At 40.9% G+C, this 20,750-nt stretch overlaps 1 protein-coding gene across 1 annotated transcript in view; it reads right to left on the bottom strand.

Annotated features, from left to right (window-relative positions):
- Positions 1-833: 833 nt before the first annotated feature.
- hgfa (hepatocyte growth factor a) overlaps positions 834-20,750 on the bottom strand; it is a 29,280-nt gene continuing 9,363 nt past the window's right edge. Inside the window, exons 4-20 of the mRNA XM_031583135.2 lie at positions 19,709-19,868; positions 19,471-19,583; positions 19,026-19,140; positions 16,049-16,188; positions 13,942-14,062; positions 13,607-13,725; positions 11,398-11,563; positions 10,931-11,064; positions 10,063-10,156; positions 8,730-8,857; positions 7,431-7,463; positions 7,197-7,299; positions 7,000-7,074; positions 3,324-3,461; positions 3,020-3,126; positions 2,442-2,584; positions 834-2,354 (exon numbers count right to left, since the gene is read on the bottom strand). Coding sequence (XP_031438995.1) covers positions 2,175-2,354; positions 2,442-2,584; positions 3,020-3,126; positions 3,324-3,461; positions 7,000-7,074; positions 7,197-7,299; positions 7,431-7,463; positions 8,730-8,857; positions 10,063-10,156; positions 10,931-11,064; positions 11,398-11,563; positions 13,607-13,725; positions 13,942-14,062; positions 16,049-16,188; positions 19,026-19,140; positions 19,471-19,583; positions 19,709-19,868 — 2,069 coding nt within the window. The 3' untranslated portion in view covers positions 834-2,174. The remainder of the gene's footprint in view (positions 2,355-2,441; positions 2,585-3,019; positions 3,127-3,323; positions 3,462-6,999; positions 7,075-7,196; positions 7,300-7,430; positions 7,464-8,729; positions 8,858-10,062; positions 10,157-10,930; positions 11,065-11,397; positions 11,564-13,606; positions 13,726-13,941; positions 14,063-16,048; positions 16,189-19,025; positions 19,141-19,470; positions 19,584-19,708; positions 19,869-20,750) is intronic.

The following is a 20,750-nucleotide window of genomic DNA, read 5'->3' as shown; positions in this document are numbered from 1 at the left end:
AGTGGGGATATGGCAAATACCCCTGTATGGTGACTGAGCAATATCAACACATGCTGAAACACCAGAATGTCTGAGGTGAATATGAGGGAACTTGAGTGTTCCTGACAAACATTTCTGAAGTGGGTCCAATTACAAGCATCGTGCTAATGTATATGCTATAAATCAATAATTTGAAACACAGAAAAAACAGTCTCTAAAGCTACAGTGACCTTCCTTTACTCATTCCACAGATGCAGAGTGTGTTTCCAAGTCCCAGATTCCTTAACAAAACAATCTCGTAAATCTTTCCAATCTGATATACCACAAGAAAACCTATAAATTTGGAATGAAACAAGTAGTCTAAACATAACTCTGTGAGTATGGGTCCTCGGTGCATTGTTACAGTACCATGATGAGTGCTGTTTCATATTCACTTGCCTTGGTCATAAAGCTCCTAGCGATGATTGACCACATTCAGGGGATTTAAGGTCAGCTATACATTAATAGCCCTTAAAGTCTTCGGAACACGGATACCTGTGCCTATTATCAGTACCTTAGCTTACCGTGCCCTATGAATTTAGCATGAATTTTGTTATTTGCAATCTTGGGTTTGGAGAGAAAGGTAGAGGGAGAGAATCGTTCCAAAGAGAGACTAACTATCCTAAACTATCAGCTCAGCTAAGAGACTGAGGATCATGACTTAAAACTTCTAATGGATCTATCATCACACAACAGCAAAAGGAATCTATTAAGGAAAAATGGACCCTTAGACCAAGACAGGTAGATGGATGTAGATGACATGTAGATGGATACAAATAGGAGAATTAAAACACATCTAACATAGACATACCAGATAAGCATCATTTTATTAAAAACACACATAAACCTATCCATTATTTTTATTGAAATGGTATACCATACGTGTTCCTGAAAATGTTTCCATCATTGTTGTTTTCAAATAAAATAGGGGCAAGTTTGAGTTGACCATATACAGAACTAAAAGTATATACAGTGAAGAGAAGAGGTAATCACTCATTGCAACATATATACTATATAATCCACAAGATTATATAAAATGAAAGTATAAAAGTCATAAATATAACTCATGAGTTTGGGGCATGTTGGGGCAACAAATGACAACTTTCTATATCAAACACTGTCTGTTTTGAACACGGTTTTGGCAAAACAAACAAAGGTATATCACTACAAATAACCAGCTTACCCTTTTTATATTGAAATATTATGTGATCAAAGCTCAGGCCTGTGGACTATATTCTTGACATTATCAGTGAACTGTATGCAATGTGTGGGGCAAACAATATAATATCCTGAGCTGGCAGTCAGCCGGCTCTGCTAAAAAAAACAGCTTGTTTCTGACAGATGTATTTGGCACTATAAGTGTTTATATTAAACATATTACTTAAATATATTTTTAAGTCATGATGTAAAGTTGTTCTTTCATTTGAGAGTGGTTTCTTTGCCCACAATCACAAAACTATGGCTAGCAGGAATGACTGAATTTGAGGATGTTACAGAACTAGCTACCTACATAAATTTACCTTAAAATTGGTAAAAACCTACAAACATATTGTTGCTTTAAGCAAGCTAGATCTATAAGACCCAAACTGAACACAGGGAGTGCCATGAATGCACCATAAGACAATACTATGCACAGATTTACACGCCACACAGCCCATCTGGGCCTGCCGTAAACTCCCGACTGGAATTCAATTTGCATTTTTGTGAACAAATATTTACAGAAAGCTTCTGAATCACTGACCAGAGACACTACACAGATCATTATTCAAAGCCCCTTAATGATGACGAGTGTTTACATGTGAACATTTACAAGTCATTTGACCCGAACAATCCTGCAACATCATTTCAACTTTGGACATGAAAATGTGTGTACCTCCACCAAAAGCGATATTGTATACATGCCTGCTGAAGAGGAAAGAACACAGCAAGTCATTTCCATGTGTGCACTTCAGCCCTCTCTGAGTCCTTGCATCCTTCCTCTCAATACTCATCTCCTTTTTATCATTGCATCTTCATAAGCCATACACTGCTGCATGTACAGAATTAATTCAGAGCAGAGTCTGCCTCTATGGCAATAACACACAACTTGAGGTTGTTCCAAAGAAAATCTAGAGGTCCAAAGTTTGGATGTTATTACAGTTTCAGAGTTTGCTAGTCTAATAGTTTCTGACTTCAGAGAAGCGTATAAAAACTTTACGTATCCAGTCTGCATAAAAAGGCACGTTCACAAATATGGCAGGTCTTTGGGCAATGCCACAGCCACGGCCATGGATGCTCACTCCCATTATGACTTTGCTCTCCCGCTCCTGGCAAACCAGAGGGCCGCCGTAGTCTTTCTGCAATAAAATCACCACCAATAGAAATGAACACGGCAATCCTTCAACAAATGAAAACAAGTAGCAATAGCAAGGCAGGGGGCTTACCTCACAGACTCCTTTATCTTTCTCTCCTCCAGCACACAGCTTGGTCTCTGTGATAGGCAGACTGCCATTGTGGATAGAGGAGCATCTGTCATTGCTGACAATGGGAAGACTAACCACTTTCATATGTCCCTCGTGTCCTGTCCCTGCAGGAGCGCACATCAACACATCAGTGACTTGAAGGGCACTCACTCAGAGAGCGCAGACCTCCGCCAAGGCCAAATGTCCTATCTCACAATGTTAAAGAAAGTGGAAAAAAAAAACCTGGATCCAGCTCTTGATTCGGAGCCACTCCAAAATGTATTTGTTTTTCATGAAAATTGGCCAGGCAGTTTTTGCACAATCTTGCTGACAGACCAGACAAAACCATCAAATGGCAATGCAAATATAATCTCCTCGACCAAAGTAATAAATACATCTAATTTGTTGATCCATGATATACTGGATCTAAACCAAGTTAAATTAACAAAAAGAAAGAACACAGTACATCCCCATGCAAAAATATTAAGACAATACCCGACTTAAAGAGAATATCTGAAAACATAAGCAGCGAGAGGAAGAAACAGGAGAGCTAGGAGTACCTTTAGTTTCTCCCCACCCATACATGAGGCAGAAGGACCCCTCCTTCACTTCACACCCCACCACAGGCAGTTGAAGAGTCCTGACTGTATCTGATAGTGGAGCTGGCCTACACAAGAGAAATAAACAATCAAAGTCAAAAAAGATAACTAAACAAAGAAAGCAGAGTGTCTGGAAACTATAATGAAATACAATAATGAAATATATGGGTATATTAAAACAAGCAACTTCACACTACACTACACCAAGAATGTATACATGCTAAAACAAGCAGATGGATGAAATACTCATGTTTGGTGTTATTACTGTGAGAGTTTGAGCAGAGCCAGGTTGGAGCCCTCCGGCCCACAGACCACATGTGCTATACGGAGGACGGGTCTCTGGGAGGAGAGGTTGAGGTGGAGGAGGCCGACCAGCACACTGTACTCCGACAGGTCAGGAACACTGAGAACACAGGAGTTAGGCATTAACCACCCTAACCCTAGTCAGGAGAACACAGGAGTTAGGGTTCAATCACACGGTAGAACACAGGAGTTAGGCTTCAATCACTTGGGCTACATTAACAACACTAGTCAGGAACACTGAGAACACAGGAGTTAGGCTTCAATCACTTGGGCTACATTAACCACCCTAGTCAGGAGAACACAGGAGTTAGGCTTCAATCACTTGGGCTACATTAATCACCCTAGTCAGGAGAACACAGGAGTTAGGCTTCAATCACACGGGTTACATTAACCATCCTAGTCAGGAACACTGAGAACACAGGAGTTAGGCTTCGATCACTTGGGCAACATTAACAACACTAGTCAGGAACACACAGGAGTTAAGCTTCAATCACACGGGCTACATTAAACATCCTAACCCTAGTCAGGAATACTGAGAACACAGGGGTTAGGCTTCAATCACACGGGTTACATTAACCACCCTAACCCTAGTCACTGAGAACACAGGAGTTAGGCTTCAATCACACGGGCTACATTAACCACCCTAGTCAGGATCACTGAGAACACAGGAGTTAGGCTTCAATCACACGGGCTACATCAGGAGAACACAGGAGTTAGGCTTCAATCACACGGGCTACATCAGGAGAACACAGGAGTTAGGCTTCAATCACACGGGCTACATTAACCACCCTAGTCAGGATCACTGAGAACACAGGAGTTAGGCTTCAATCACACGGGCTACATCAGGAGAACACAGGAGTTAGGCTTCAATCACTTGGGCTACATTAACCATCCTAACCCTAGTCAGGATCACTGAGAACACAGGGGTTAGGCTTCAGGAGAACACAGGAGTTGGGCTTCAATCACGCGGGCTACATTAACCACAAAGTACAGTGCCATGAGAAAGTGTTTGTCCCATTCCTGATTTCTTCTATTTTTTGCAAATGTATCATTTGAGATCACCAAACAATATTGAACACAAGGGAACTACAACTTTAAACAGCTTTTAAATGAAAATGTATTTACTGACGGGAAAAGTCTAATATGAATCTGTCATGTGTGAAAAAGTAACAGTCCTCTTAGCCAATTAACCAAATGTAACTGATCGTTGGGTTCCTTTTAGACTAGAAACATCCAGGTTTGATTACTGCAAGCCCTTTGAATGTAAACATCAATTAAAACAGAACTGAGGCTAAACAATCTAAACATATTAAAGCTAAAGAAATTCCAGAAGAGATTAAAAAGAAAGTTATTGATATATATACTGTATGTCGGGAAGGGTTATACAGCTATTTCTAAGGTTATGGGTCTCCACTGAACAACAGTTAGAGCCATTGTCTCTAAATACAGAAAACTTGGAACGGTGGGGAAACTTTCCAAGAGTGACTGGTTAATCAAAACTTCTCAAGAACGAATTGGCAACTCCTTCGGGAAATCAGGAGGCCTCTAGCATCAAAAAGACACTAAAATAGCACCCATTGAAAGCTGTAAGACGAAAACCACTGCTATCCAAGAGGAATATAAAGCCTCGCTTCACATTTGCCAAAAAACAAGCCTGTTTGGATAATGTTCTGTGTGTAATGTGGACAAAGGTTGAACCTCTTGGAAGACAAAAGTGTCCTCTTACATCTGGCCCAAGGCCTACCACAATAAAGGACAACATTCCACAATAAGAACATCATATCAACAGTCACACATGCTGGTGGTGGTAGAGTGATGACGTTGGGTCGCAGCTTGTCTGTCCGTTAAAGACGCCTATTGAGATGCTGTGGCAGGACATGGGGAAAGGGATCACTATAGGAGAGCCAGAATACAGCAAGAAGGGAAAAGGTGAGGTCAAACGGCTCCCACACCACGTGGCAAGTACTTCACACCATCAAAGAACAGGGACACCCAGCTGCACAGACGCCACTGCAGCCACTTCACTACCAGACAAGCTACATAAGATTGGAGAGTATGTGCTTTGCAGCTGGCTGGTGTAATCTGTATTGGTGCTTACAAAGCATTAGCACATTCTGGGTCCTGAGCCACTGTGGGCCACTGTGAGATTTCTAGAATTTGGGAAACTACATTGTGAAGGGTATACTACTAAGCGTAGGCCGAAAAGCATTATTATTATTATTGTTGTTAATAATATCGGTAATGATAATGATAATAATTCTACAACTACTACTACTACTACTACTAATAATAATAAGTTAATCTTTCCACACATTCTTCATCTGGTGGGTAAGAGAGACTTTTATGTAAATGTTACAAATGTTTTTGTTTTGTTAAGGTGGTTCACATTAAACCACAACAGAATCAGTTAAACCCTAGTGTGGTAGGATAACTTCCCATACAATAAAGCACAGCAATGTCATTGGAGAACATGTAAATAAACTGTTAACTGCTAACCTACTCTGTTGTTTCAGGTTACAGAATAGTATTTCACACACAAAAAATCTCTTGTGAAATCTCTCTAAAAATGTTTCTATGAAGAATGCAGTCATGTAATGGATGCCCAAAGGGGCCAACTGCTATCTCAAGATCCATGGGCCAACCCAAAAGGGACTCACTGGGGATGGCTCTTAGTGCAACCTTTAGTGAGAGGCGCCTGGTCTTTCCTCGTTCAGGCCAGGTGAATTCTCTAGTGGTCTTTACAAATGGGACCCAAATTTAAGAACACACAAGTCGCATGCAGGCCCAGCATAGGCCTGCTTGCTGTGAAGATATCTTTCCATGAATTCTGTAAACCTGTTACAGGCTGTGCAGAGTTGTTAAAGAATTCCTTGGTGTAAACAGTTATACAGGTATAAAAAGCTGTAATTCTGAGAGTGTACAGTCTCTCTCTAAATGTCATATACCAGAGGTCTTTTAAAAACTCTTCTTGTAATCTCCAAGCTCTCAGCAGTGCCAGACAACTTCAAACTCAAGATATTCCAGTAGATTTATATTGAGTTTGATACTGCATTCTTATTGGCTTCTGGGGTCATCCAACTGACACACGAGGCAGCTGAGCTCAGAATGTTTTTTCCATATGTACTGTAACGTAAATCCAGTCTTTTGAGGAAACAAATCTGGGTTACAAAGTGATCGAAAACACAGACACATATCAACTCCCCCTCCCATCTCTCTCTCTCTCTCTCTCTCTCTCTCTCTCTCTCTCTGTACGTGTAAAGTGTGCATGTGTGTGTGTGGTGGGTGAATGGGGTTAAGAGAGAGAGAGAGAGAGATAGAGATAGAGAGAGAGAGAGAGAGAGAGAGAGAGAGAGAGAAAGCACACACACAAAGGTTGAAGTGGAAGTCCAGAGAGGGTTCACTCCAGAAGCATGTATTGCCTGTATTACAGCCAAGCACAAAAGCCAAACAGATTGGCCAGCCTAGGAGTCCCTCATCATCGCTAAGTATCCACACTAAGCTTTGTCAATGACTCCCCATAAACAGACAGTTAGCTATTCCTCTTTGTGAAGATCCAGAGGACAACGAACACGAGTCAGAGAGAGGATCTAAAGTGCAGTTATGGAGGAGGACTGATGCCACAAGAGAGTTGACATTACCATGAAGAGAAACACTGCTGGTCAGTAAGAACCCACTCCTCTCTGATCAGTGTCCCACCACACCAGTGGACACTTCTGCAAAGAAAAAGGAAATATCAACACATTAGTCAAGCGTACTTCACAAACATCTTAAAAAGGGTGGCATTTCTATAACAGTACAACTCTAACCATTCTAATTCTAACACCTTCCCACATACCTTTTCTGGATGCTGACCACCCAGCTGCCATCCCTCTGAGCAATAGTGCCTCCAACAATCCGGGTGGTTTTGTGACTGAAACATGAAGGCTTTGGCATGCTGACTTAAGTGAAGAAAAGAATGGCTGAGTTACAACTGAGTTTGCTTTGCTGTACCCTGGTGAGGTACTGTGTTCAAATGTTGTGCTATACTACACAATGTGCATCTGTATGGTTGAGGGGGTTATGAACTCACGTTTTGGGTGGACTTTTGTTGATGGCGTTTTACCTGAAAGTAGAAAGAATTCAAAAGATATGCATACTCGTTTTAGACGTCAATCATAGACCAGTGAAAGAGATGCAGCTTTAATTCCAACAGATCCCACTAAATCCCTGCTAAATTACAGGCGCTCAGTGACAGACAGCTCCGGGAGGCAGCATTGGTTAGCACCCGCAGACAATTGGTTTGGAAAATGTCAAACTCTTTCATGAACATGCTGACATGATGGAGATAAATGGTGACCAGACACACACACGTTTCATTACCACGCATCCACTGACGCCAGCCACACAGAATGTCTAAGTGAAAACAACAGTGACGTGGATCTGTTTGGAGTTAAGGGATAGATTCTGGTGGTTGGAAGGTCAAAAGAGTCAAAAAGAAAAACATGACTACATTTGGCAAACGTATAGCAGCTGCCATACAGGCAGACCACTTGTCCTTCAGATTGAGATTCTGTCAATTATAATAGTTCTTCAGTTTTATTTGTATTGTTTTATTCTGGTCTGCGGAGCTGTTTGAACTCCCATGGTTTTCTCACAATAACAATGACATTGCATCACTGGCAGGGGCATCTAATTGATAGATCCACTGGTTTAGCTTATTTTGCCCATTTTTCCAATTGTGAACTTCAAAAGAGCACAGGGAGATGGTTTGTATCCCAAATAAGTTTTAAACTCGTTACAGTAAAGTTATTCAGTTCATATGTCAACTCAATTCAACAAGTATGCTGTTTCCCTGTAATAATATCGCTGTCGTCTCCATCTCCATCCACTCGCGCTGTAAGTGACTTGTAAGTGTATCATTTCTATTTATTGTGGAACCAAGGAAAAACAGACAAAGAACAAGAGCACAATGTTGTGTTTCTAATGATTATTAATATGTTGTGGCATTTCTCAAGCAGTTGAATATTACATTGACCATATGTTATATAAATAATCCCTCTCTACCTTTAAGAAGCTTTTGAAGACCCAACTCTTCAGAGAGCACTTCCCGTCCTAACTGGCACTTCGACTAGTGCGTAACTTGCAATTACAGCAGTTACATTTCTGCACTTCTTTTTTTTCCTTTTTATTTCATTTTGTTATATTTCTTATGTAAAGTAGTATTTATTTATTGTTACACCAGGTTCTATTGCTCGTAGCTTGACTATTCTCTCCCTTGTACGTCGCTTGTACGGACAAAAGCGTCTGCTAAATGACTAAATGTAAATGTAAAATGTAAATAGTGGACCTGATCCAGACTCAAATGTGTGTGTGGAGGTTCAGTACTCACAGTGCTGTAGTTGGCAGTAGTCCCATGGTATGGAGTGGTTGGTTGTGTAGCACCAGGGGCCGTGTTTGTCCCCATCGGGGTTCCTGCACAAGTTCAGGGCCAACCCAGCTGCTGAACGTGTGTCATCACTGCAACACAGCAACACATATATATATAGGCCTACATCTGCAGTCCACATCCACAGCTACTCTGTCAGAAATTCTTTAAAATAGTTACATACAGTTGTGTGCTACATATATATTCCTCAAAGGTACATTAATCATCTATTTTTATGTGCATGTAATTTCTCTGTGCATATTATGTATTTGCTGTAAAGCACTTTGAGGTGCATTATTTTGCATGAAAGGTGCTATATAAATAAAGTTTAAAAAAATAATTATTTATTTATTAACCCATGAATGGGGAAAATGAAGCTCTCTCCTGTGTATGTTGGGCATTGACATAAATCACCATGCTGAAATCACAAACACTTTAGAAGCGTTTTGCCTTTGAGTCTTTGTCATGATGATTCAGTTCACAGAAATCCACAGCACCAACCACTGTGCAAATGACTTCCTCCGAGACCTACTTGAGCCTTCTGAATCACGCTGTTGCAATGCTTCAAGGGGGAATTTCTGCAGTGTACTTAGTTTATGTGGGGACAGGCTAACAAATGCACTCTGAAAGATGATGGAATGTGTCTGTGTGTCCGTGCCAGCCATGCCAACAAGACAGAGTTCAACGTTTTGAAAAGCGCAAATTCTTACCCACTCACAAGCTTAAGGTCATGCAAGAAAACAAACTGATCTGCCATGGGGGGTCATGGGTCACCTCTGGAGTATGTCCATCTGCCGGCGGTGCCATTTTGCCTTTTAAAATAGCTGTCAACTAAGTAGTCTTAACAGAAGTGGAGCATTGAACACACGTCTGTCTATTTCTCCAGCAGCAGTGGGGAATGTGTTCTCCTTCTGTCTGTTGAACTAATATGAGAAGGAAGGGGGGAGGCCAGAAGACTTCTGGACTTTTTCTAACTGATGATTTTCACTTATTTACACTATTTAATCACACTTTTGATAATCAGTCACAAAACTAACAGAGGAATAAATGCAAAATTGTGATATACAGTGAGACAGAGACAGACAGTATTGTGATATACAGTGAGACAGAGACAGACAGTATTGTGACATACAGGGAGACAGAGACAGACAGTATTGTGATATACAGTGAGACAGAGACAGACAGTATTATGTCCATCTCTCAGTCTGAGTAGACAGGATACATTAATGGGCCTTTAAAGTGAAAATGATTTGAAGGGCAGACAGACTGTGTGTTTAATCTAAATCCATACTATTACCTATAGTCATGGTCAGCCCAATAGCCACAGGGAATTCCAGAGCGTGTCTTGGTTAGGTTACCACGGTATGTCTCACCACTGCCTTCGTAACAATCTAGAGGCAAAGCAAAACAATGTGTGACACGCATGACACCTATGCTGAATTTATGGGGAAAACATACAGAGGTCTAGTCATTAGCATGCGTACGCACACTCACTTTTACCCTCACAAGAGGGAGAGGGCATCTTTTTTAGAAGTGTGTGGATTATATTTGTATTACCATGGAATAAGTATGTTTGAAATGGGGCTTTATTAGTGGTTGAGCTCATTTAACATCAGGGACCACTCTGTCATCAGTGGTTGCAGGGACCATATTGTGTTGAGTAAAAACAGACAGCAGTTGATGACTGACCCAGAATCTCAATGTGAGAAATAAAAAAAGGAGAAATGTGTGGTCTTTTGAAATGCAACGAGGGATAGGCAATTGAGAAGCCAGAGAACATTCCAGAAAAAATGCTGTAACAGATGTAGAGGATGTACAGCCTTTCTTTTAGAAACATGATTGAGAAAAGTAAGGAATACTTAAACATAGACACAAACACTCAAAGCCACAGACACACCCCACCGTGCCGATCGTAAAGTAACGGATCACAACTTACTAAATACAACCCAGGGCACTAACATGACACTCACACAGACACTGACTGATTTACAACTTTACAACATTTCAAACAAATACCATCCATGTTAACTGGTAGGGTTTGTGATGATTTCTGATGAAATGAAATGAAATATTCTCCCTTGTACGTCGCTTTGGACAAAAGCGTCTGCTAAATGACTAAATGTAAATGTAAATGTAAATGAAGTAGGAGAAGAGTGCCTCCTCACCTGTGCTGTGTGACGTGTCCGACTCACACCTGGGGATGTTGGTGCAGGGGGCTCTGGGCACAGAAGGGTCAGTGGTGAGGCACCAGGGGCTCTCATCCCCATCAGGATTTCTGCAAAAATTATCTCTCAGATCCCTGCAAAGGCCACACACCATACACACACACACACACACACACACACACACACACACACACAATCTCTCACACAGACACACACACACACACACACACACACACACACACACACACACACACAATCTCTCGCACAGACACACACACACACACACATACACTCTCACACACACACACACACACACACACACACACACACACACCCACCCACCGACACACACACCCACACACACACACACACACACACAATCTGAGTAATCTGAGAGGATGCTTATGTGTAAGCTCCGCTCCATTCCATACTGAGGAACACGGAACCCAAGAGTGTCTGCAACTCACTTGCATTTGTAATTCTGTTGGGTGTAGGTGTGGTTATGAGGGAACTGCAGGTCCCAGCGCTGACAGGGGACCCCAATGGAGGTTATGTTCATGCTGCCTCTGTAGTTTTCTCCTTGACCTCGATAACACGAAGTGGTTGTGTCCACAGTCGTATCATTATGATAGTCTGATGGAAGGATATGGACAACAAAGAAAGGCAGGAAGATGACACAAAGTAGATATATTAATTTCCTGTCTAGCTGGGACAACACAATGTACACTTTCACTCAGAAGGAGCTGAGCTATAGCCTAACCGTGGTAACCTAACCTGAGTATTATGGTTCTAATTAATTTCTGTACCCCATCCTGTGTTTGAGATGGCAATTTAATTCATCTCACAAGGAGCTCCAGTCCAGGTTAGCTTTAGAGAATAACCCATAGCAATCTCAGTACGATCTATAATGTGTAATTCTAAAATGGAAAAGCCCAATTTCCCCCGGCATAATTAAAGTATCTATCTATCTTTCTATCTATCTATACTCTGCTAACTACTACCTTCACCAGTTGGATAAGTTGAAGCAGTCAGTGGTCTCCTTCCACCAATTCACCTTGCCCTTGGTGACCACATAATCGTTCTGTATTACCTATTTGTATTAGCCATTTCACACAATTCAGAAAAACGAAAACGTGCAGGAATTATAGGCCTGTAATTATAATAGATGTCTCTACTCTATTCCAGAATATAGATCAGTCTGCTCTATTCCAGAATATAGATCTGTCTCTAGTCTATTCCAGAATATAGATCTGTCTCTACTCTATTCCAGAATATAGATCTGTCTGTCTCTACTCTATTCCAGAATATAGATCTGTCTCTACTCTATTCCAGAATATAGATCTGTCTCTACTCTATTCCAGAATATAGATCTGTCTCTACTCTATTCCAGAATATAGATCTGTCTCTACTCTATTCCAGAATATAGATCTGTCTACTCTATTCCAGAATATAGATCTGTCTCTACTCTATTCCAGAATATAGATCTGTCTCTACTCTATTCCAGAATATAGATCTGTCTCTACTCTATTCCAGAATATAGATCTGTCTCTACTCTATTCCAGAATATAGATCTGTCTCTACTCTATTCCAGAATATAGATGTCTCTACTCTATTCCAGAATATAGATCTGTCTCTACTCTATTCCAGAATATAGATCTGTCTCTACTCTATTCCAGAATATAGATCTGTCTCTACTCTATTCCAGAATATAGATCTGTCTCTACTCTATTCCAGAATATAGATTGTCTCTACTCTATTCCAGAATATAGATGTCTCTACTCTATTCCAGAATATAGATCTGTCTCTACTCTATTCCAGAATATAGATCTGTCTCCACTCTACTCTATTCCAGAATATAGATCTCTCTACTCTATTCCAGAATATAGATCTGTCTCCACTCTACTCTATTCCAGAATATAGATCTGTCTCTACTCTACTCTATTCCAGAATATAGATCTGTCTCTACTCTACTCTATTCCAGAATATAGATCTGTCTACTCTACTCTATTCCAGAATATAGATCTGTCTCTACTCTATTCCAGAATATAGATCTGTCTACTCTACTCTATTCCAGAATATAGATCTGTCTCTACTCTATTCCAGAATATAGATCTGTCTCTACTCTATTCCAGAATATAGATCTGTCTGTCTCTACTCTATTCCAGAATATAGATCTGTCTCTACTCTATTCCAGAATATAGATCTGTCTCTACTCTATTCCAGAATATAGATCTGTCTCTACTATATTCCAGAATATAGATCTGTCTCTACTCTATTCCAGAATATAGATCTGTCTACTCTACTCTATTCCATTCATAAACTTTCATCCTTTCCTCAGTGTTTCAGTGTTTCAGTTTTCTTGCGTCTCCCTTTTTTATCCCATCTTCACTCGCTTCTCCTCCCTTCTCTTTACTTGTGTATGATCCCAAACTGGCCAAGATCCTCAATACAGGACCACAGTAGAAACAACACACTGACCTCTCTCCCCCAGGCCCTATGTGGTTTTATGAAGGAAAAGGCTACAGCCAACAGCATCAGCTCAGAGAAATGTACTTATGTATGTACATGTACAAGAATACCCTTATACAACCTCTCTCATCTCACCACACGGAGATATCTGTGAGAGCATTCTCTCCCCAAATACACACATACTATTTATATATTTCACTGTCTTACCACAAACACTGATGTTGCAATACTCCCAGCGCTTCTCAGGGTCCATGGTATAACACCAGGGCTGCACATCGTTATTTGGGTTTCGGCAGTAGTTATCAGACAGGCCTTTATTAGGATGCCTTAGGACACAGAGCAAAAAGAAAAGTCCTCTGAGTGTGTGTGTGTGTGTGTGTGCGTGTGTGTGTGTGTGTGTGTGTGTGTGTGTGTGTGTGTGTGTGTGTGTGTGTGTCTGTGGGTGTGTGTGTGTGTGTGTGTGTGTGTGTGTGTGTGTGTGTGTGTGTGTGTGTGTGTGTGTGTGTGTGTGTGTGTGTGTGTGTGTGTGTGACAGGTCTTACCTGTTAGGCTGAAAGTCATGCTTATGTGGCCACTGTGTGTCCCATCTCTGGCATTCCCAACCACTCTGTGTGTGATCCACTGGGCCTCTGTATCCCTCCCCTCTACATACCACACACTCTACTGCACACACACACACACACACACACACACACACACACACACACACACACACACACACACACACACACACACACACACACACACACACACACACACACACACACACACACACACACACACACACACACACACACACATACAAACACACACAACAGATCTGAATTATTACATATATAATTTATGAAATGTGCCACTTTGCTCTGCTGCTGTACTGTGTTTAATTTGAAACTGGCAAAGGTAAAAAGTCACCTGCATTCTTCCTCTTCTTGTTATCCTTATATTTGATAGATATTTATTTGTATACTACTCCTACAGCTGTTAATCTATAATCACCAACCCTTTTGTGGTGTTTATATAGCACGTGTTAAGTTTACACAGCACATTTTTGGGGGGTAATTGAATATGTTGAAGGTAATATTGAAACCAAAATTAAACCAAATTGAAACCAAATGTCCTGTTATTTGAAGAGTGGGACACAACCCCACTTGTACCCGATTTGTTTAAAGCTTCTTCAGACACAAGAATTGGTCCTTTCTGTCACGAGGCCTGCCCTCCCAAACAAACAAACGTTGGGTGACAGCCCAATTATCTTCAGCCTTCCACAGCTCTTCAAGATTAGGAACTTATCTTTAGGATTAGGACATTATTGCTGCTTAGAAACAGCCTGCCCCCTGACTCGCTGGGTACAACAGATAAATAGCTCATCACATGTCTTAATGTTTTCAGTCCTGTCAATACACAATGCTGGACAAAGCATATACAAAGCATACTCTGGACATGGCATATGCGATCTCTGCTGCTCCTCCGACTTCAAAGGGGATAACTAACATTTGAACACTTTACGCACAAAAGGAGCATTGGACGACAAGGACACCCTTAGTGATATGATGGAAAGGGTTTTTCAGTCGCAGGCATGAGCAATAAGGATCTTTTTCCATTAAGACTCAAGTGGGGTCTTGCACTAGGTTAAGACACCAGGAAGGAAGGAAGGAAGTGTGTCCTTGAAGAAACGGATGACAAGACAAATGTGGGCAGTCACCCCAGGCCTCTATAGCCACAGCCATTGAATGGAATTATTCAATCCCTTAATTCAATTACATTTAATTCAATTAACCCTCCATATATGCTGGTTATGAGAACACAATTTAAGGAAAATATATCAATTTAGGTGTTAGCTCATGGTCAAATGAATCGAATTAATACACGCCCATTAACACATGCTCAATTGAATCATTAAGGTCAGTTTCAATTTAAAAGAAATATTAATGTGTCCAATTTTCCAACCCTTAGATGTGTTCCAGCAAGCATGCAGGCCCTAGAGATCAAGTTAACAGCATGCAAGTTTACTATAGAGTTTAAAACAGACTTTAAGTTTGGCATTGAATAACATTACCATTACCACAAAAAACACTGGAAAAAAAGTTTTGATCCTTGAATTACAATTTCATTTTGGCTATCACAACCCACAACCACAGGCTCTGCTGCACAAGGCTAACTTACAGACCTCTACATCTGCTTATCATTTTCATCTATAGTAACCTCACCTTGCACACCAAAGCAATTACTTAGCCACACCCTAAATCAATGTAGTGCACATTATCTGATCTTAACAATATTTAGTTCACAAACTCTTGTTTGTGGCATCGTGGCATTATTAATGTTTTCAACAATAGTTTTGTCATATGTCTGGTTTTATTGTGGAATTCCATTTAGTCATTTAGTCATTTTCATTTAGTCATTTAGTAGACGCTTTTATTCAAAGCGACGTACAAGGGAGAGAATAATCATAGCTACGAGCAATAGAGACCTGGTGTAACAATAAATACTATTTTACATAAGAAATAGAAAAAAAAGTGCAGGAATGTACCTACTGTAAGTGCAAGTTAAGTACTAGTGCAATTCCAGAATGTGTTAAAGGTCCCAGACCACATCTATCATCACGATGTTGCACTCCAGGGGCTTGGCTCTGCCACACCAGGCACTTACCTTCGGAGCACTGAGGCAGGTCACACTCCTGGTGGCGGATGGCTGGGTCACTGGTGAAGCACCACGGACCGGAGGCCTCACCCTCTGGGTTGCGACAGAAGTTATCACGGAGGTCTTTCTTCTTACTGTGCCTCTGGAAACTGTAAGCATGTAAAGATCATAAGGCATAGTTTTCAAGGATTGTCTGACAATACTGGGAAAACCTGGACATTTTACAATATAAAAAGAAAACAAACAAATAAACAACAGCCTATCCAATCTTAAACATATACCATTGTTTTACTTGGTGAAGACAGAAGGCAAGGCTCTAGTCTACATGTATTAATAATATATATTAATGACATATTGTAGGCATCACTCACTCCCCTTTATCCAGCAGGGTTTTGGAGTGTCCTGTATCAAACTGGACACTAACTTTCTCATACAATTACAGAATAATAAGTACAGTATTCAATCCCCTAAAGTCACCATATTCTGTATTACTAAAAGATACTTTTGAGATACTTCCGCGGTTAGTGTTTTGTCATGACTTTCAGAGGTTTTAATACTTTTGAAAGGCACAGTATGTGTACTATGTGCTAAAAAACACACCCAACCCTGTGGAACTGAACCTGGTTTCTGTGTTCTAACTTGGCATTTTGATGATGGTGTTCGACACAGTTGGCTCTATAGAACAGCATCTGGTGGGCTTCCCATGGAACAGTATGGAGGTAATGATGCTGTGCTAACAGATGGTAGCCAGCCACCCATCTCCCTGCCAAAGATAGATCCCATCGGTGGCCAACCAAATGTTTCACATATATTCTCATTTCAACAGACCAGTCTGACGTGGAGTTATTGGGTTTATGTTTGCGGACATTTAAAATCAACCCAGAGGTCATTTCCGAGAGAGAAACATTTTCAAAACATATCAAATCTGATTTTGCACAAAATTTCGACCAAAAGCTTGTTGAGCCATTAAACAAACACATCTCATTCGTCTTCATAATATGAAGCTCATTTAAGTTCGCTTTGAGGATGAATATCCTCTGTCACATGAATGACTGTACTTGTGAATTAGACTATTCAAGAAGTACAGCCTCATCTGAGTGCAGGCAAGAGTTTGATCTCACCTCTTCCACCTCATGTGACCCATGCACATAACAACACTCCAACTAGAGATAAGGGGGTTTGGGAGTCCCCTTGAGAGTGAGATTGGCCACACGTTCCTGTGTGCTGCAGACATGCACTTTCATGTGTCTGCAGTAATGTGAGTTCAGCTGGAGAGCAGACAGAACATGACTTCAGTCAATAAATCTCTCAACTCTCTCTCTCTCCATGGTTTTCTCCCTCAGTACCATTAAAAGATATTACACTTCTAAGTTATATAAACAGCCCAACACTGATAAGTTCAGCAATGTGTAACAAATCCAAAGAGGATACCAAATCTAAAAAAAATCCCTAAACCTTGCCAATTCTTAATCAACTAATCATGAATATAATACTTCTGTAACCTTCCCTCTAATCTTCTAATGTTAAAATAGAGTCAGAAGGAAGGCTATAGAACCATTATATGCATGATTAGTTGACAAATAGTTTTAAAGAGGATCTATTATGCTCATTTTCAATGTTGAAAATGTCATTTTGAGTAAAGAATTTAGAATGGATTCACATGTTTCATTTTCTCATACTGTACATCTCTATTTACCCCTCTAGCTGAACCCCCCCCACCCCCCACCGCCCGCATTTCACGCAGTTGAGAAAAGTGGTTTCTGTGGGAGAGAGCTGCTCCCTCTGGTGAGTACGTTGGTCTGTGTTACTGTGCAGACCATCTACATGAACAAAACGCTTTATAACACACTAAAGAGGAAGGAAAAACTGGAAAGCATAATAGGACCCTTTTCACATGCCAACTAAACTCACTCAGCTGGAGAAATGAAGTATGGAAATGAAAAGAAAAGAAGCGATAGATATAGAGAAAAAGACTGAGAGTGGATACTTGTGTTCGTGAGGAATGGATGGATAGATATAGACAAGACTGAGAATGGTTACTTGTGTTCGTGAGGAACGGAGGGTTAGGTATAGACAACAAGACTGAGAATGGTTACTTGTGTTCGTGAGGAACGGAGGGTTAGGTATAGAGAAAAAGACTGAGAGTGGATACTTGTGTTCGTGAGGAATGGATGGATAGATAAAGACAAAAAGACTGAGAGTGGATACTTGTGTTCGTGAGGAACGGATGGATAGATATAGACAACAAGACTGAGTTGTTACTTGTGTTCGTGAGGAACGGAGGGTTAGGTATAGACAACAAGACTGAGAATGGTTACTTGTGTTCGTGAGGAACGGAGGGTTAGATATAGACAACAAGACTGAGAGTGGATACTTGTGTTCGTGAGGAACGGAGGGTTAGGTATAGACAACAAGACTGAGAGTGGATACTTGTGTTCGTGAGGAATGGATGGATAGATATAGAGAAAAAGACTGAGTTGTTACTTGTGTTCGTGAGGAACGGAGGGTTAGGTATAGAGAAAAAGACTGAGAGTTGTTACTTGTGTTCGTGAGGAACGGATGGATAGATATAGACAACAAGACTGAGAGTGGATACTTGTGTTCGTGAGGAACGGATGGATAGATATAGACAACAAGACTGAGAGTGGATACTTGTGTTCGTGAGGAACGGATGGATAGATATAGACAACAAGACTGAGAGTGGATACTTGTGTTCGTGAGGAACGGATGGATAGATATAGACAACAAGACTGAGAGTGGATACTTGTGTTCGTGAGGAACGGAGGGTTAGGTATAGACAACAAGACTGAGAGTGGATACTTGTGTTCGTGAGGAACGGATGGATAGATATAGACAACAAGACTGAGAGTGGATACTTGTGTTCGTGAGGAACGGAGGGTTAGGTATAGACAACAAGACTGAGAGTGGATACTTGTGTTCGTGAGGAACGGATGGATAGATATAGAGAAAAAGACTGAGTTGTTACTTGTGTTCGTGAGGAATGGAGGCTGCCCAGGACTGACATGGGATCCCAGACTTGGTGACAGCTTTTCTGCCCCTGTAGTTCTCTCCGTTGCCAAGGATACACTCTCTCACAAATTCTTGAGAAAAAAAAATGATATACAGTGAGTATTTTAGGACGTAGATATTTTGGTAAAAAGTATAAACTTTATCATCTCAACTCTGGTCCATTGCCTCTCTGTGTTTATTCATGGCTTCTTCATTAAAGCAGAAATGACACATTGACTCAATATGTTTACAATGACACACAGGAAATGAGGGAGAAGACTTCAGCAACATCTATGCTGTACTCCAAACAAATACGTGTTATGTTTGGAGTCATTCCCGTCCTCCTGGCCCAGCACAAGATGAAGAGAGAGATGCAACACGATCATGATAAACTAAAATCAGACAGCGTTACTGTTGCTTACCTTTCTTTTCATAAAGGTTGTGTTTTTCTTTGTGTTCAAGCCTAGTCCCTTGGCTGTAGCGGTCAAAGGCAAGCAAGTGGCATTTCCTGTTTAGGTGGTCAAAGTAAAATGCCCTTCAAAAAGCCCAAAGAAAGATGAGAACAAACTTATTATAGAGTTCAGTATAGAGTTGAGAAACAGAACATAGAACCAGTATAGAGTTTCTATGCTATGTGCTTAGCTAGTTTACTACCAATACCTGCAGGTGAAAACAACCTTCCTCCTGGACTTGCTGCACTCTTGTGCACATTCCTCCAGAGAGAGATTCTTTCTGACCCTTGCGGAGGGAGAGCAATCTATGCACCACAGCCAGGATGCCTCGGTCTTCAGGTACCTTTGGAGTGTCTGATCCCTACCCTCTGATGTGTGAAGAGAGAGAGAGAGAGAGAGAGAGAGAGAGAGCGAAAGAGAGAGAGAGAGAGAGACCACATATAAATTGAAACTTACATTTGACTTATGATGCCAATAGTGCTACTGTTGTAAAAATTGTAAAGTGTGTCTCTTGGGAGTCCAATATGAATCCTCCAGTTACACTAAAGTTTTAGGTGGTCTGGGAGGCGGCGGCTGTTGCCAATTTGCTAAAACACATGTACACACAGTGTGATGTAGCTGGGGGGATAGAGAACATTATTAACATCTCATTCTTTCTCTGAAGTATTTTCAGGGAACCACTTTAGTAGGTCACAGAGAGAGTTTGGTTGTCATTTGAAACCCTCATTCTCATTTTAGGCTTCCAGGCTGCTAGGTGTCATTAATACCATCGTTTTCACAAGGGTCCCACTGTTTAATCTGAAGAAGTGGTCATAGAAAAGTCTCCATTTAATTTGGCGGAACAGGTTTCATATTAACTGAATGCAGCAAATATGCTAATTAGAAGGTTTTCTTGCTATCTAGTATTTCCATGGTGCTGGCTAGAATGCAGGTGGCACATTCAGTCTGTAGAAGTTAGCAAATGTGAAAAGGGAATTCCAACACCATTTTAACATATAAGGCTACTCAACAAGTAGCACCTGCATGTGTACAATAGCACTTAACTGGCGAAGGGAGCACAACACATAAGAAACATTGCATGTGTACAATAGCACTTAACTGGCGAAGGGAGCACAACACATAAGAAACATTGCATGTGTACAATAGCACTTAACTGTCGAAGGGAGCGCAACACATAAGAAACATTGCATGTGTTAGAGAGTTTTTCATCAAGGGATGTGGTGGAAGTTTAAGCTTTCTGCATCTGGTCG

Source organism: Clupea harengus, chromosome 16 (genome assembly GCF_900700415.2).
Source record: "Clupea harengus chromosome 16, Ch_v2.0.2, whole genome shotgun sequence".
Classification (NCBI taxonomy): Eukaryota; Metazoa; Chordata; class Actinopteri; order Clupeiformes; family Clupeidae; genus Clupea; species Clupea harengus.
This window is presented reverse-complemented; position numbering and strand designations above follow the sequence as displayed.